General features: G+C 40.8%; 1 protein-coding gene across 1 annotated transcript in view; it reads left to right on the top strand.

Moving 5' to 3' along the window:
- dip2ba (disco-interacting protein 2 homolog Ba) overlaps nucleotides 1–7,882 on the top strand; it is a 45,379-nt gene extending 37,497 nt beyond the window's left edge. Inside the window, exons 29-38 of the mRNA XM_083920360.1 lie at nucleotides 192–301; nucleotides 1,278–1,408; nucleotides 1,602–1,770; nucleotides 2,340–2,510; nucleotides 2,769–2,830; nucleotides 2,945–3,002; nucleotides 3,122–3,196; nucleotides 3,401–3,575; nucleotides 4,492–4,615; nucleotides 4,776–7,882. Of these exons, the coding sequence (XP_083776486.1) occupies nucleotides 192–301; nucleotides 1,278–1,408; nucleotides 1,602–1,770; nucleotides 2,340–2,510; nucleotides 2,769–2,830; nucleotides 2,945–3,002; nucleotides 3,122–3,196; nucleotides 3,401–3,575; nucleotides 4,492–4,615; nucleotides 4,776–5,028 (1,328 nt within the window). The 3' untranslated portion in view covers nucleotides 5,029–7,882. The remainder of the gene's footprint in view (nucleotides 1–191; nucleotides 302–1,277; nucleotides 1,409–1,601; nucleotides 1,771–2,339; nucleotides 2,511–2,768; nucleotides 2,831–2,944; nucleotides 3,003–3,121; nucleotides 3,197–3,400; nucleotides 3,576–4,491; nucleotides 4,616–4,775) is intronic.
- The last annotated feature ends 8,128 nt before the right edge of the window (nucleotides 7,883–16,010 follow it).

Below are 16,010 nucleotides of genomic sequence, written 5' to 3'. Positions count from 1 at the left end.
CCGGTTTTCTCTTTAACTTTGAATGTGTTCGGGAAACCTAATGCAAACTAAAAGCTACTCTTTGTAGTCCTAAATATGTTCAGCAACATACAGTAACATTAACAGTAAGACTGTGCAAGTGTGTGATTTATTTTGCCCGATATGAAAATCTATTATCTAAATAACAAAAATCCACTTCCCTCTTCTTCCAGATGATCTCCCCAGAAAGCGACCTCCGCACATTTATAAACCCCCTACAGCTGAGATGCTGGCCTACCTGGACTTCAGTGTGTCCACCACAGGCATGTTGACTGGAGTCAAGGTGATTTACTCTCACAAATCTTGTATATCACATATAACATTAAGCAATTACTTTAGCCGGAGGGACTTTAAGGGGCACAACACCAAAATTTGAATTGCATTATTTTATTTGCTTGACCTGGGAAAAATTCAATCAATATTTGAGAAAATGAGCTCTCTCTCATGCCCAATGTCAGTCCCAGACTCACTGGTCGGGTTTATTCGACACTGAAGCGAGTGCTGTTACGACTGGTCTGCGTTCAAAGCGTCCAGCACCAGGGCAGACAATGGCCGACAGCGAAAGTGTCAGTAAATGTACAGTGTAGATTACAGTTCGCCCATGAATAAACACTGCAGCTCCTTAGTGTTCCTGTGTCTTGCTTCCCAGCAGCTGTGTGAAAGTGAAGGGAGAGTCTGTGGGATTAAACTGGAGCAGAATGTGCTGGTCTCTGACCCTGGCTCCAGCGACCACACACTCTGCTCCGCCCTGCTCCACCCATGTTGCAAAATGTAAATAAATCTAATTCTTCAGCCTTTTTATGGGGCATCAACGTCAAGTTTATGTGCATTTGTCAAAATATAGACGAGTTTACGGCTGTGAGACAGCAGAATTGATTAAATGAGAGAAACGAGTCAGAGAATCTGAAGCGTGATACAGTGGAGTAAAAAATGCTTCTGAGTTGCCTGTGATCTAGACACCAGGTGAATCTTAAACTTGTGATGTCAATAAGTATAGTAAGTCTGGAGCTGCTCCATAGACAATGAATGGCCGGCTGATTTTGCTTGTCGTCTTTTTATACGCAAAAAAGGTTTATACTAGTGTAGTGTTCTCAGTTGTGAAACAGAAAATGTACCCATATACTCAGATCTTTCCCCTGGATGCTCTCAGTGTCATCTTTAACATCTTTTACAGTTTGTTGGTTGGTAGTTCACAAACCAAGGTAGGTTTGATGACAGCATACAGTATTTTTTAAGCGTTTATGTCTACTTCTTGTCAGATGTCTCATGCTGCAGTCAGCACTCTTTGCCGCTCCATTAAGCTGCAGTGCGAGCTCTACTCATCACGCCAAATAGCCATCTGCCTGGACCCGTACTGTGGCCTGGGCTTCGTCCTGTGGTGCCTCTCCAGGTAACACACACACACACACACACACACACACACACACACACACACACACACACACACACACACACACACACACACACACACACACACACACACACACACACACACACACACACGAACAGCATGTTATGTGAAATATGGTATTCATTCATTGTAAGTGTGGCGTGGTTGCTGTAGTGAGTGTGTTTTGGTCCAGTGTTTACTCAGGTCACCAGTCCATCCTTATCCCTCCCCTGGAGCTGGAGAGCTCGCTGCCTCTGTGGCTGAGCACGCTCAGTCAGTACAAGATCAGAGACACCTTCTGCTCCTACTCTGTCATGGAGCTCTGCACCAAAGGTCTGGGCACCCAGACAGAGATGCTGAAGGTCAGAATCACACTCGTACACACCTATGCATAAATAATTATGCAACATGTGGTTTGAAAGTACTGCTCTGTCATTTTTTTCATGTTCTTTCATTGCTCTAGTAATAACAACACAGTGATACATTGGTTGCACAGGAATCTTATCTGTTGTGTAGCCAACTAATAAACACCTGTCTGATTTAGTCATTTAAAAATTATAGTTTTTATTTATTTATTGGGCACTTTATGCGTCAGGGAGAAGACAGGAAATTAGAGGGAAAGAAAGAACATAAATGGGAGAAGTAAACCGTACATCCTGTTACACTTTCAGACCAAGCTGCAGGTCTTCTGACAGATAAATTGCATACTTACATATTAAATGGTTAATAAGTATGCAATAATGATATTAAGTGTTAACAGCATGTAGAAGTTTATGTCTGTCTAAAGTCATAAATCTGCTTCTGGTGGTTCAATGTAGCTCAATATATCAAAGCACTAAGGATAAAAATGTCCACTAATGTTGAGTTGATGTTCAGGCTGAGGCTATACTTAACTGTTAAAAGTGTGAATAACCTTTATACGCGTTTCCAGGCGCGTGGTCTGAATCTGTCTTGCGTGCGGAGCTGTGTGGTGATAGCAGAGGAGCGTCCTCGCCTCGCTCTCACGCAGTCCTTCTCCAAGCTCTTCAAAGATCTTGGACTGTCAACGCGCGCAGTCAGCACCGCCTTCGGCTCCAGAGTGAACCTGGCCATCTGCCTGCAGGTGGGTTTTATGTGGACACACACCGAATTCCATAATTCAGTTGTTAATCTTGAACCATTTTAGTCATTTACTGTTTCCTTACAGTTATTTTTATTATATTTTACTTATGATGTGCGTGTTTCTTATTCTATACTCTTCAGGTTTTTTTTTCCATATACCAACCTTATATGTTACTGAATGATAAATGGGTGAAAAAGCTTCAGGTTCAGTCAGATTTTCTACATTTCACAGTGTCTGATTTCTTCTTTGCATCCTCAGGGCACTGCTGGACCAGACCCCTCCACCGTCTATGTTGACATGAAGTCTCTGCGCCATGACAGGTAAAACTGTAAACAACGGCAGCTGTCATGTGATCCATCTGGTGAAAACAAACATGGCATGTCCGTCATATTGAACAGAATTATGACAGGCCATCTTTTGTCTGTGTCCCTCAGGGTGAGGCTAGTGGAACGAGGAGCGCCACAGAGTCTTCCACTCATGGAGTCAGGCACTGTGAGTATTGATTACTGAGTAAAAATACTTGTGTGTGTGATGCTGTCACTGGCCACAGACCCACAGAGTGGTGGTATCATCCATCTAAAGCTAAACTCTCACTTTATGTTGTCTCTAAGATCCTGCCAGGAGTGAGGGTCATCATAGTCAACCCGGAGACCAGAGGCCCGCTGGGAGATTCACATCTTGGGGAAGTGAGTGGGCAGAGAGGATCATGGGATGCTGATATTTAAACATTTCACCTTTTCATTTTCCTCTTATGATCCTGCAATATATTGAGCGGTTTCACCCGCACAGAGCGAAGTGATCGCAGCTTTTCTACACAAAAACTGAGAGATCACACAAATGTAAAAAATACTTCAGGCCCTGATTCACCTTTTTGTTTTGTTTTTGTTCAGATCTGGGTGAACAGCCCTCACAGTGCCAGTGGCTACTACACCATCTATGGGGAGGAGAGTCTGCAGGCGGATCATTTTAACACCAGACTCAGCTTTGGGGAGCCCCACACTCTGTGGGCCAGGACGGGCTACCTGGGCTTCATCAAGAGGACCGAGCTACTGGATGCGAGCGGAGGTAAGAGGCCATTTCACAATGATCATTAAAGTAATTTTTCTTCCCACATTGGCAGAAAATTTTCAGCCTCTAAATTTGGAGATTCCCTGTTTTTCGTAGTGTATGATATTACAGATATATTAATATTAATCTTTTGATTTTTGACATAATAAGAAATTTAAATACTAAATTCTTTGATAAACTGGGATTCAAATTAAAATTTCACGATTTTCTGACATTTTATAGACCAAACAATAAAAAAAAAAAATAATTATCTGCAGACTAATTGATAATGAAAAGAATTGTTCGCAGCCCTTTAACATACGCAATCATATACGCAATGATATATACAAGTTTTTATTGTGACATTATCATGATGTAAAGTTTCTTTAAAAAATCTATTGAGAAATTGGAAAAACAAATTAAATATCTAAAAAGTAAATGTACATTATCAAATTGATGCAGAAATGTGAAATAAGTATTCATTTGTTTTAGTAATAAAGCAGAGGGAGAGAGACCATCAAGCGATGGGATCACATCAGGCGCAACACAAAATTGGGTCATGGGCATAAAATATAGTTGCGATGCTTTTGCTGTGAGAAAAATCTGTCTGCAGACAGACAGACATACTGCATAAACACCTTGCAAAATAATTTAAAACTGTAAGTTCCCACTACAGGAGGAGTCTCCAGGATCACATTTTAACGTGAAAACGCACACGCACGCACACAATACACACACACAAGCTGAAAACAGCACCAGCATCACTGTTGCGGCTGGTAAATACAACCTGAGATAAATACTGCAGATACCACAGCAAAAACAGTGAAAAAGGCTAAATGTCTAAAGGTAGACTAACTTAGCGTCTTACAGCAAATATCGTCCAATCCAAGTTGAGTCTGTAATAAACAAATACTCTTGTTCCTCTGTGCTACAGATCGCCATGATGCCTTGTTTGTGGTGGGCTCTCTTGATGAAACGTTGGAGTTGAGGGGGCTACGCTATCACCCCATCGACATCGAGACGTCTGTGTCACGGGCCCACCGCTGCATTGCAGAAAGGTGAGATTCTTCAACTTGTTATTTTGATGATAAATATATAGATATCTATATATCTATATAGATATATATATTTCTTTACACTCACTGAGAAAGGCCATAGCTCAGGGTCAGTTTCACAGTAACACAGAACAGATGTGACTGAACGCCTCTCGCTCCTCAGTGCTGTGTTTACATGGACCAACCTGCTGGTGGTGGTGGCGGAGCTGAGCGGCTCGGAGCAGGAGGCCTTGGACCTGGTGCCCCTCGTCACCAACGTGGTCCTGGAGGAGCACCACCTCATCGTCGGCGTGGTGGTCATCGTGGACCCTGGGGTGATCCCCATCAACTCCAGAGGAGAGAAGCAGAGGATGCACCTGCGAGACTCCTTCCTGGCAGACCAACTGGACCCCATCTACGTGGCCTACAACATGTGATTCACCAACTGATGAAAATGCAGAAAACTGAGCCAGGCTCTGAGAACATAGGTGAGGGAGAAGGACTTTGGGCTGCGTTCAGTAGCAACCCCCGATGTTAAAGCTCAGACACACATTCAAAACACCAAACAATGTGGGAATGCAAGTACAGTTTGAGTACTGTAACCAGAACGTGCTTCCCTCTCAGAAACCTTTCCTTTTTTGCTTCCACCTGCTCAATCGCTGCAGTCCAGGTTCACTGAGATCTACTGAGGGGGACGGATATTTTCTCTCCTCTTGATAGTAGATCCACATGTCATAAGGAGGAAATATGATCTTCATCCTCTCCGTGCATCCTGCTTCTCCCTCAAAGCTCAAATTTACGTTTTTTTTAAAAGACATTTTTAACATGCTTTAACATCAAAGAGAGAAACCCCCCCTCCTTCCATTCCTTGTTTTTTTTTTATTTTTTATCCTGAACCATTCATCCTTGTGTGCTTCTTTTTATTTCACCCCCTCGATTCTTGAAGGCAGGATGGTGCACTGGAACCGCTGAGAGGATCTGGAACTTTCCCCTCTTGCACTTTAAGTCCTTGCACCTCTTAGTCCGCTTCCTGTCTCACCTGCCTCATGGGGACAACCCTAATGTTTGCTGCTTTCACAAGAGCAAATCCACGTCAGTATTATAAAAAAGTGCCACCAGCGAGGGCTGACAGAATACCTTCCTCTACCAGGTGCACCATGACTTACACAACCCATCACTTACTGGATTTGCCCGCAGACATGCTGTCGGCATTCACAAAATATAAAAAAATATACACTTGGATTATTTGTTGGTGTGGGAAAAGAAAGACTCGCTTCATAAATATACAACCCTGGCTATTAAAAGGGATCTTTGATAGGCGGAAACACAGATTCATCTTTGGTGTGAGTCGGAAGAAATACCCGGTGTTCAAGCATGTATGCTAATTTGGAATGCAAATCAGTGTCCACATGCAGCCCAAAAGAAAAATCTACTGTGAACTGTGTAATACAGATGAAAGCTACAGAACAAAGTGGACCTTGAGTTGAGATTGCTATTGTCAAGTGCTGGACAGGATAATTGAACGAAAGTGACCGGCTAGCTTTCAGTCCTTGCGTAGTTTCCCCACGTTAAAGCAAAGAGCAACTTCCACCTAATGTTAGTGTTACGGTCGATTAGATAAACGTAGATCATCAGAAGGCAAGTCAGTGCCTTTTTTTATTGCACCATGGTGACATTTATGATTATGGACTGTTGAATTTCTAAAAAAAAAACTAAGATATCAAGAATGAGGACAGAACTTTGCCTTACTAAACCTGTGGAACTTCAGTACTTTTTATGTTTGAGAAACTCGTATCACAATTTTAAGAGGAAGGGGGGTGTCTTGTGTTTTTTTGCGAAGACATTTGCGGTCATGCCTTTCTCATTTCATCATTACCATTTAAAATAATTCTTTCTGAATGTCTGTAACACTGAAAAAAATTTAATTAGGAATGAACAACAATCAGTAAGCAGCCCGTGATTTAAAAATGGCAAAATCCTCCTTTATTTAGAAAAATGGAGGTGATAAATGAGGGTAAGGATGTTGTCTGTATACTGTATTTTAGAGGTCAGATATTACTGGTGTTCATGTGTAACTTTGTCGATAAAAAAAAAACTTGACTGATCTTTCATACTTGACAGCATTTTTCTGCATTGTTAATTTAATGGTAACACATTGCAAAAGAGAATAATAGGTTTCAGATTATTTAGGCAGGAACAATGTGCACTTTCCCAATATCATTTTATGTGTGTGTGTGTGTGCGCGCATGCATGAGGGAGTGTGAGTGTGTGTGTGTGTGTGCGTCCAGTGATATTTGGCTTTTCTGGTGCAACAAGGTTTGTCTTTTGTAAGAAAATGATCCCAGAACATTGAACCATTGTTTTCTTTCTTTCTTTCTTTCTTTCTTTTAAATGTCGCCGCCACTGTATTTTGTTTCGATCCAAGATTGGAATCAGGTATGTTTTTATAGAGGTTTCATCAATATTTTCCTGATATAATCTTTCTTTAAAACTGCACAACATCTACAAATAGCTGATTTGATTTTGAAGCAGCTTGACTTAACAGCACAACACGTCAATAAACCACTTTTCGTTCAGTGACCGACACTGATGACATCTATGCGAGTCTTTATCTGGGGCATGTCAAGAGTTACTCATAAATAACAAAGTGACGCTTCGGAGCTGCTGTGTGATAATTGATTTGTTGCTACTGTTTCACTCCAACAAGTTTTAATAAAGTTTTATAATGTGATGTTGGCCTTCAAGCCTTTTCAATAGACATTGGTGCTATTCAATATGGGAAAGTTGACTTTTGTCCTCCAATGTCGTAACAAAGAAGGATTCTTCCTGGATGCCCTTTTTTGTGTGTAAAGAAGTCGTTCTTTTTCCATGCCAACATTTCACTCACTTCTCGTTCCTAATAAAATTGTTCCTCATCACCAGTTTTCATCAGCTGTGAGAACTGATGAAAACCTTCTCAACAGGCAACTCAACATGGACAATTGAAACTCCACTCCACAATTACCATTTGAATATTTATTTTGTTGTGTTGCGAGGAATGGTGCACATTTCAAACCTCCAAAGTTATTCTAAGCACAAAATGTAAATGTACATGTGAGGTAATGAAATTAGGATCTTTCACACAAAAAACCCCAACAACTCAAGGGCCCACAATGTATACCTCAACGACTGTCTGTTCACTATGCATCGTCGAGCTGCAGCAAAGACATTCTGAACTAGTAAATGGTGCGATAACTTCTAACAACATGTCTTACTTGACAAAAAACACTGTCACACTGTCATTGGATGTGTTTCATGTCAAATAAAAAAAGTCCTTTGTCAGAATTTGTTGTGCTTTTTTGTATCTGGAAACTTCAGGAAGCAGCTGCTGCATTAAAGGAAAACAGCATCTTTCTTCCACCAGGTGGCAGAATAACACTTAATCTGAAGACGTTTGCTCCCTCTGTGACGCCATCACCGCCCAGTTTCTGCAAATATTTGACCACATTTACAAATATTCACACATTAAACATAATTTTCTCTCAAACTGATCACTTCATAATTTTAATAAATAATGAAAATACCCCCCTAATAATACTAAAATGTATCTTATTAAGTATCTGGTTTTTACCTAAGCATTGGATCTGCATTTGGTTTTATTTGTCATAAATAATAAGAATCACTCACACTTCACATCACATGTAAAGCACCCTGCTGTGTTTGAGATGTTTTGATTTATTATTGAAGTATTTGTTACATTACGCTCTGATGGGAGTTTCACGCCATTAATACGAGCGAGTCTTGAGTTGCCAGGTTGTGAGAAATACATTTGTCTGGTATTGATTGTTTCTATTTGGTACTGAAGCAGTTACAATTGTTGGCGATCCATAAATAAATCCTCATGGGTTTCTCATATGACATGCAGTCTGCTGTTGTAAATGTTCATAAATTGTGAGTAGATGGATTTTGGTCTAGATGCTCTGAAAAGGGTTTCCCTGAAGATGAGGGCTCTAACAGTCCATTGAAGGGGTCTTGCTGATTAAAAGAAAACTTAAAAGACGAAGCAAGTGACCTGCTGGAGGATGATAAACACCAGCTAATTATCCTTTGAATGTTCTCATTTGTCCAGGTCATTGTTATCCCCAAAGCATTTTCAGTCAAAAACCACTGGACTTGGTTATTTGTCTAGGAAGTCGAACAAAAGCTTGGAGTTATCAGAACACTGCAACATAGAGCTGTTAACGTACCCACCAGCTCACAGGCCCAAGGGGAAGAACGCAAGCACCTGAGAGGCGCCCTCACAACTTGTGGTTACCCCAGCTCGCCTTTTGGGAAAACGGCAGCTGCTTTCAGAAAGAAAACCAAAGTGGTTGAGAAAGAAAAAGGAAACAAGAGAAACAACATAGTCATCCCGTATGTGGTAACACACTCAGACAGAGACTAGTACATCCCATGGACAGAACACCTCACACCCCCAAAAGCAATCTGATTTATGCTGTTCAATGCAATGAGGAATGCAAAGATCTCTACATTGGAGAAACTAAACAACCACTGCATAAACGCATGGCCCAACACTGAGCTTACTCCTCAGGCCTGGACTCTGCTGTCCACTTACATCTCAAGGAGAACGCTCACTCCTTTGATGATAACAATGTCCACATCCTGGACAGAGAGGACAGATGGTTTGAAAGAGGAGTAAAATAAACCATCTATGCAAAAGTAGAGAAACCATCGCTAAACAGAGGAGGAGGTCTGAGACACCACTTTTCTCCACTTTACAATGCTGCCCTTTCATCCCTTCCCAGGAGATTCAACAATCAAGCACAAAGGGTTCCAGGGACATCATCGGCCTTGTGTAAGTTTCAATACCAGGATCTCCACACCAGTTAGTTGGACCAGTCCCTACCTGGTCTTGGTCCTGGTCCAGTCCCAGCCTGGTCAGATGCGTACATGAACTGATGAAGCCTCTTGGATGAGAGGTGAAATGTCTTCCTACACAAATAACCAAGTCCAGTTGCTTTTGACTGAAATTGCTTTGGGGACCAGCTAATGATAGATTTTGCAATGAATCTATATTTCCAGCACCTTGGGAAAGACCTGGGCAGGGTTGAGAGGTGTTTTTTCTGCACAACCTTGCAGCTTAAAAGTTATTCTTATTAATGCTTAACATAACTGCTTAAAGCCTACTAATTAAAAAAAACTAAAACCCTCAATTGAGTGGGCGCCTTATTATAAAGTGTAACCGATAATACTACACAAATAAATGTCAGTGTGACTCCTTTGCAGTTTCATTTTGTGAAATAGACTGGCGTCCTGTCCAGGGTGTACCCCGCCTTACGCCCGATGTCAGCTGGGATCGGCTCCACTCCCTAGCGACCCCGACAGGGACAAGCGGTTGAAGATGAACGAAATAATGACATTTTGTCCATATTTGAATTCTCTTATTCTCAATACCACTAATGTTACTCACCACTTTAGCTTCAAAGACATCATTTGTTACTACGACAACATGTTATTTGGCAAATTATTTTTGTTTTCTATCCTTCTTTCCCTCTTCTCCTAATTGAGATGATCTCACATTTTAATTATCTCACTCAGTTTAATATATTATGTTTCCTCATGTTTTCCTTAACTTACTTATACACTTTTGAACTTTTAATGTATTTAACCTAAAATGATATTCCTTTATATGAATACACTGACTATTATCAGAACTCCTGTATCGTATTGTATTTGTTATAAATAAAAACACAGATATAGTAAGCACTTGTGAAATAACAAGACTTGTTCTCACTTTGTCAGAAAATACTGTCTTCCTGTTGGAGACCATCACTCAGAGTAAGATGCAGATTGAGAAAGTTCTTTAAACAAGCTCTCGTACATGAAACAGTCTAATCACACTGGCTGGTAATGATGTAAAAACAAAAAACAAAACGTATGATGAGTTGGTGGAACATCTCATCACCAATCCAGATGGCTGAAAACATCTAAACAGCCTGACATAGTGAAACAGTATTTATTGCTGATAGACTGTGTGGATGCTGCAGAGCAGCACTGAGCTGAGAACAGTCTCGCGTTCAGTCGATGTGCGGCAGATACTGATGCTCGTCTTCAGCCAACCTGCAAACCTTGTGAGGAAGTTCGCACTCGTGACCTAAGCTTGTCACTCGTACCCCATGAAACCTGTCCTCGTCCTCGCTGTAACAATGCAGCCCCCCTGCTGTCGCCCTGAGGCACACATGCAAACAGCAACCATCATGTCTTATTAAAATAAAACCTGCAGCAAGTTTAAAAATGTTTCATAGAGTCATCACCCTGCTCTCGAAATGGTTCTTACAAAGGGCTAAGGAATAGAGAGCAACATTTATAAACACAGGGGAAACACTTTACTTCAACCCCCCAAGTAAGCATTTATAAGGAGTCTACAAACATTTGATAAATGATTTACAATACTTTCATATAGTTATAAGCAGGGGGAAGTTACTGTACATTAATAAAAATGTACCTATATCTGCTTACAACTATTGTAGTGTGCTATAAAGAACTGATTAAATGTTTGTTGTATACTACTTATAAATGCTAAATAGGGGGACTTGAAGTAAAGTGTTAAATAGGATAATAAAACGGTTAAAATTACACACAGTCAAATTAGGGAGACAAGAAGTACAGTTCCAGTGCAGTAACAGAGAAATAATACGTCGTCCCAAAGCTAATAAAGAAAACAAAAGAGAAGTCCAGTAGATATAAGTGAGAATGATTTAATTTTAAGTGAGACTTTGAAACTTTAGTAAGAAGAAATGACACATTCTCCCTCTCACAAATGAAAAGGTGAATTCATGAGCAATGACAAATTGCAGCCTTATCCAAATCAGCCCACAGAGGGCAGATTCTTGCAGTTGCAAATGTTGGTAGGTCATTTATAAAGAGTCGTCATTCTAACATAAGCCGTCGAGCCTTCAGCTTTCAAACGTTATTAAGTTATTAATAAATTATTTTTTGGAACGAATGTTCTTCAGCTTTCTTAAAGAAGAAAAAAAAAGTACATTTTAACTTATTACTGATCTGCAAAACATCAATAAAGCCTCGATAAGTTTGAGTTTGAGTATTGCTTTTCTCAAGATTTTAAACATTTAACAAGATTAAAACATATGATTTCCATCCTCAAAGGTTGAATATGTAATCTTAATGAAAAGCTATATTTGAGGGGGCGTTTTGAGGGGTACAGAATGAAAGAATTGCTTTTTCATAAAAAAAAATATATTTAGTCTGAATTAATATTAAAACATTTTTTTTATGGGTTTGACAATGACTTTTTGTCAAGTTCTGTTTACCAGCCAATAGTGGCCTGCATTGCGGGTTGCCAGGTTGTCTGTTGTTAGGCGCAGCTACTGTAGGCGAGCGTCAATATAGGCCAAGCATTCACTCGATGGACTGAGACAAAGGAGTTCAACTGCATTAAAACGCATGCACATTAGCCAACTTTCATGTTAACTTAGCTGTAACGGTAACTGTCAGTCAAACTCCTCTGCAATACTTGTTTTTATGGTGCGATTTGCCGGAGGGGATGGGTTCAAACAGGCTCAAACAGGCTCTGGTCTCCTGTAGGCTACTGGACCGGGTCTGACAAACCTGTATAGATAATAGATGACAGTGTTCTGCTTATTCTCCATATTCAACCTTCAATGTTTACTTTAATTTGATTTTCATAATTATAGTAACTTTCTTTGGACTCATGCTTCTCTTGGCAAGGTCTCCCTTGAAGGAGTCAAGACACTGATGGAGTCTGGATACAGGTTTTGGGAAGTACTACCAGAGATGGTTCAGAAATGAGACGGCTCGACATATTGTCATTTCCTGGGTCGATGACACATTTTGCCACTGCCCTGCCCCTTTAGGAGAACAGTGGTAGGTCCTGAGTGTATTCATGAAATGAACATGAGCATAATTTACGACAGATTATTTTACCCCATAGTAACTGAAGTAAATATTGGATCCATATTTCACAAAACCACATATCTTCTGAACATGAAATGTTGTCACTGAAATAACACTTTTCAGAGCCTGTGAATGTTCTCATTCGTCCAGGTCATCGTTATCCTCAAAGCAATTTCAGTCAAAAACAACTGGACTGGTTGTTTGTCTAGGAAGACGTTTCACCTCTCATCCAAGAGGCTTCATCAGTTCATGTACGCATCTGACCAGGCTGGGACTGGTCCAACTAACTGGTGTGGAGATCCAGGTATTTAACCTCTCACAAGGCCGATGATGTCACTGAAACCCTTTGTGCTCCAAGTGCCCACGCCCGTCGTTAGAGTGACAGTCGGTGGTGGGCAGTTGGTTTCGACGTCGTTAGTGCTCTATTGAGTCTGAACGACAGTCGTTGGGGTCACCCGGGCCATGTGTGAACAGTTGTCCTTTGAGGTTAGCTTGTTGAATCTCCTGGGAAGGGACGAAAGGGCGGCATTGTAAATTGGAGATAAGTGGTGTCTCAGACCCCCTCCTCTGTTTAGCGATGGTTTCTCCACTTTAACATAGATGGCTTCTTTTACTCCTCTTTCAAACCATCTGTCCTCTCTGTCCAAGATTTGGACATTGCTGTCATCAAAGGAGTGGGCTTTCTCCTTGAGGTGTAAGTGGACAGCCGAGTCCAGGCCTGAGGAGTTAGCTCTCCTGTGTTGGGCCATGCGTTTATGCAGTGGTTGTTTTGTTTCTCCAATGTAAAGATCTTTGCATTCCTCGTTGCATTGGACAGCATAAACCAGGTTGCTTTTGTGGTGGTGTGGTGTTCTGTCCTTCGGATGTACTAGGGGGGTCTGAGACACCACTTATCTCCAATTTACAATGCCGCCCTTTCGTCCCTTCCCAGGAGATTCAACAATCTAACCTCAAAGGACAACTGTTCACACATGGCCCGGGTGACCCCAACGACTGTCGTTCAGACTCAATAGAGCACTAACGACGTCGAAACCAACTGCCCACCACCGACTGTCACTCTAACGACGGGCGTGGGCACTTGGAGCACAAAGGGTTTCAGTGACATCATCGGCCTTGTGAGAGGTTAAATACCTGGATCTCCACACCAGTTAGTTGGACCAGTCCCAGCCTGGTCAGATGCGTACATGAACTGATGAAGCCTCTTGGATGAGAGGTGAAACGTCTTCCTAGACAAACAACCAGTCCAGTTGTTTTTGACTGAAATTGCTTTGAGGATAACACTTTTCAGACTGACAAATCAGGAGAAAATGAACTTTGTTTGAGACCTGTTTCTGTCTCTCTCTGACACACTCTTGTGAGATCTTACAACACAGTGATGCTAAGATCAAATGATGTAAGAGAGTGCCCCACGTGATGTCACACTTGATTCAGCATCAGTTGGGTCAGAAAACTACTGATCTGTTTGTGTTGAGTTAGAAAGAAGTGATCTGCACTGGCAGTTTTGGAAGAAAACACATGCTTAAGTGCCTTGTTTCCTTTTCGCCCTTAACCTTCAAAAGTCTGTGCACGCCACTGATCCTGCCAGACTTCTGCAGCCCGCTCATCATCGCTTCTTGAGGCTAGCAGGTTGAGGCTACGTTAGCCACAACTAGCCCAACTCACCTCCGTCTCTACAGTCACGTGAATCAAGTGGAGTTGCATTGTGGGTGATGATGTACAGTAGGGGGTTTCACAATGAGAAAGAAGAATGTGTGTAATAAAAATCCTTATCTCTGGTTCTGCTTTATCAATTTCAGTCAGTCTGCGATAGTCCAGTGAGGCAACAGTGGCTGAAGTTGAGGGTGAACTCAAGAGTGATGTTATCTGGCGTGCAGACAGGCTGGACATGGTCAGTGGTGTTGAAGGGAGAGCTGAGTGTCAGACGTGACGCCATTGTACTCCTTGTGCACGCTGACGTCACTGATGGAGCAGATCTGGGTCTGATGTCCTGGAGCAGATAACACATGAAGGCCTGCCACCACACGGAAACGTCTTCTGCTGATCCTTCTGGACAGCGGACAGAAAACATTTGACTGTTTATGACTCTGACTGCCTTTCCTTTTACAAACCATTCCTTCTTAAATATCACACAGATGTGGCTTTCATTAGATCCTGTGAACCTCCTTATTTTACATGTAAATATGATGTAGATACTATTGCAAAAGTACTGTAAATTTTTTCATGTGTGATGTGGGATAAGATTAAAATACAACAACTGATATTTGACTATCTCTGTTTGTACTCACAGGTATTTGTAAAGTTGTATATTTTACATGTCATTTTTGAAATTACATCCTGTTTTTGTTGAAGGTAATGGTGTGACGGTAGCTGTATTTGCGGTATGTGACCCTGCTAACAAAAGATTACTGTAAATTAGTTCTGATACAATTAGTCATTTAATCAACCAACAAAAAAAATAGTCCACCACTGCTTTTGTAATTAATCGAATGTGCTGATTTGCTGCTTTTCTCTGTTTATATCATTAGAAATCTTTGCTTTTTTAGACAGTTGGTCAGACAAAAATCATGATTTTTACTGTGGATGACCACATGGAACAAACAAAAAAGAGTATCGCATGTGATGTGAAGTGTGAGTGATTTTTATTATTTATGACAAATAAAACCAAATGCAGATCCAATGCTTAGGTAAAAACCTGTCAGATAGTTAATAAGATACATTTTAGTATTATTAGGGGGGTATTTTCATTTTTTATTAAAATTATGAAGTGATCAGTTTGAGAGAAAATAATGTTTAACGTATGAATACTTGTAAATGTGGTCAAATATTTGCAGAAACTGGGCGGTGATGGCGTCACAGAGGGAGCAAACGTCTTCAGATTAAGTGTTATTCTGCCACCTGGTGGAAGAAAGATGCTGTTTTCCTTTAATGCAGCAGCTGCTTCCTGAAGTTTCCAGATAGAAAAAAGCACAACAAATTCTGACAAAGGATTTTTTTTATTTGACATGAAACACATCCAATGACAGTGTGACAGTGTTTTTTGTCAAGTAAGACATGTTGTTAGAGGTTATCGCACCATTTACTAGTTCAGAATGTCTTTGCTGCAGCTCGACGATGCATAGTGAACAGACAGTCGTTGAGGTATACATTGTGGGCCCTTGAGTTGTTGGGGTTTTTTGTGTGAAAGATCCTAATTTCATTACCTCACATGTACATTTACATTTTGTGCTTAGAATAACTTTGGAGGTTTGAAATGTGCACCATTCCTCGCAACACAACAAAATAAATATTCAAATGGTAATTGTGGAGTGGAGTTTCAATTGTCCATGTTGAGTTGCCTGTTGAGAAGGTTTTCATCAGTTCTCACAGCTGATAAAAACTGGTGATGAGGAACAATTTTATTAGGAACGAGAAGTGAGTGATTGTGCTAAAATAATCCCAATGTTAATCTATTACATACTAAACTATAGTGTAACACTTGCAATAATACAGCAATAAACTCAGAAAA

Source organism: Echiichthys vipera, assembly GCF_963691815.1.
Source record: "Echiichthys vipera genome assembly, chromosome: 9".
NCBI classification, from domain to species: Eukaryota; Metazoa; Chordata; class Actinopteri; order Perciformes; family Trachinidae; genus Echiichthys; species Echiichthys vipera.
The sequence above is the reverse complement of the archived record's forward strand: the minus strand, read 5'-3'. Positions and strand labels throughout refer to the sequence as shown.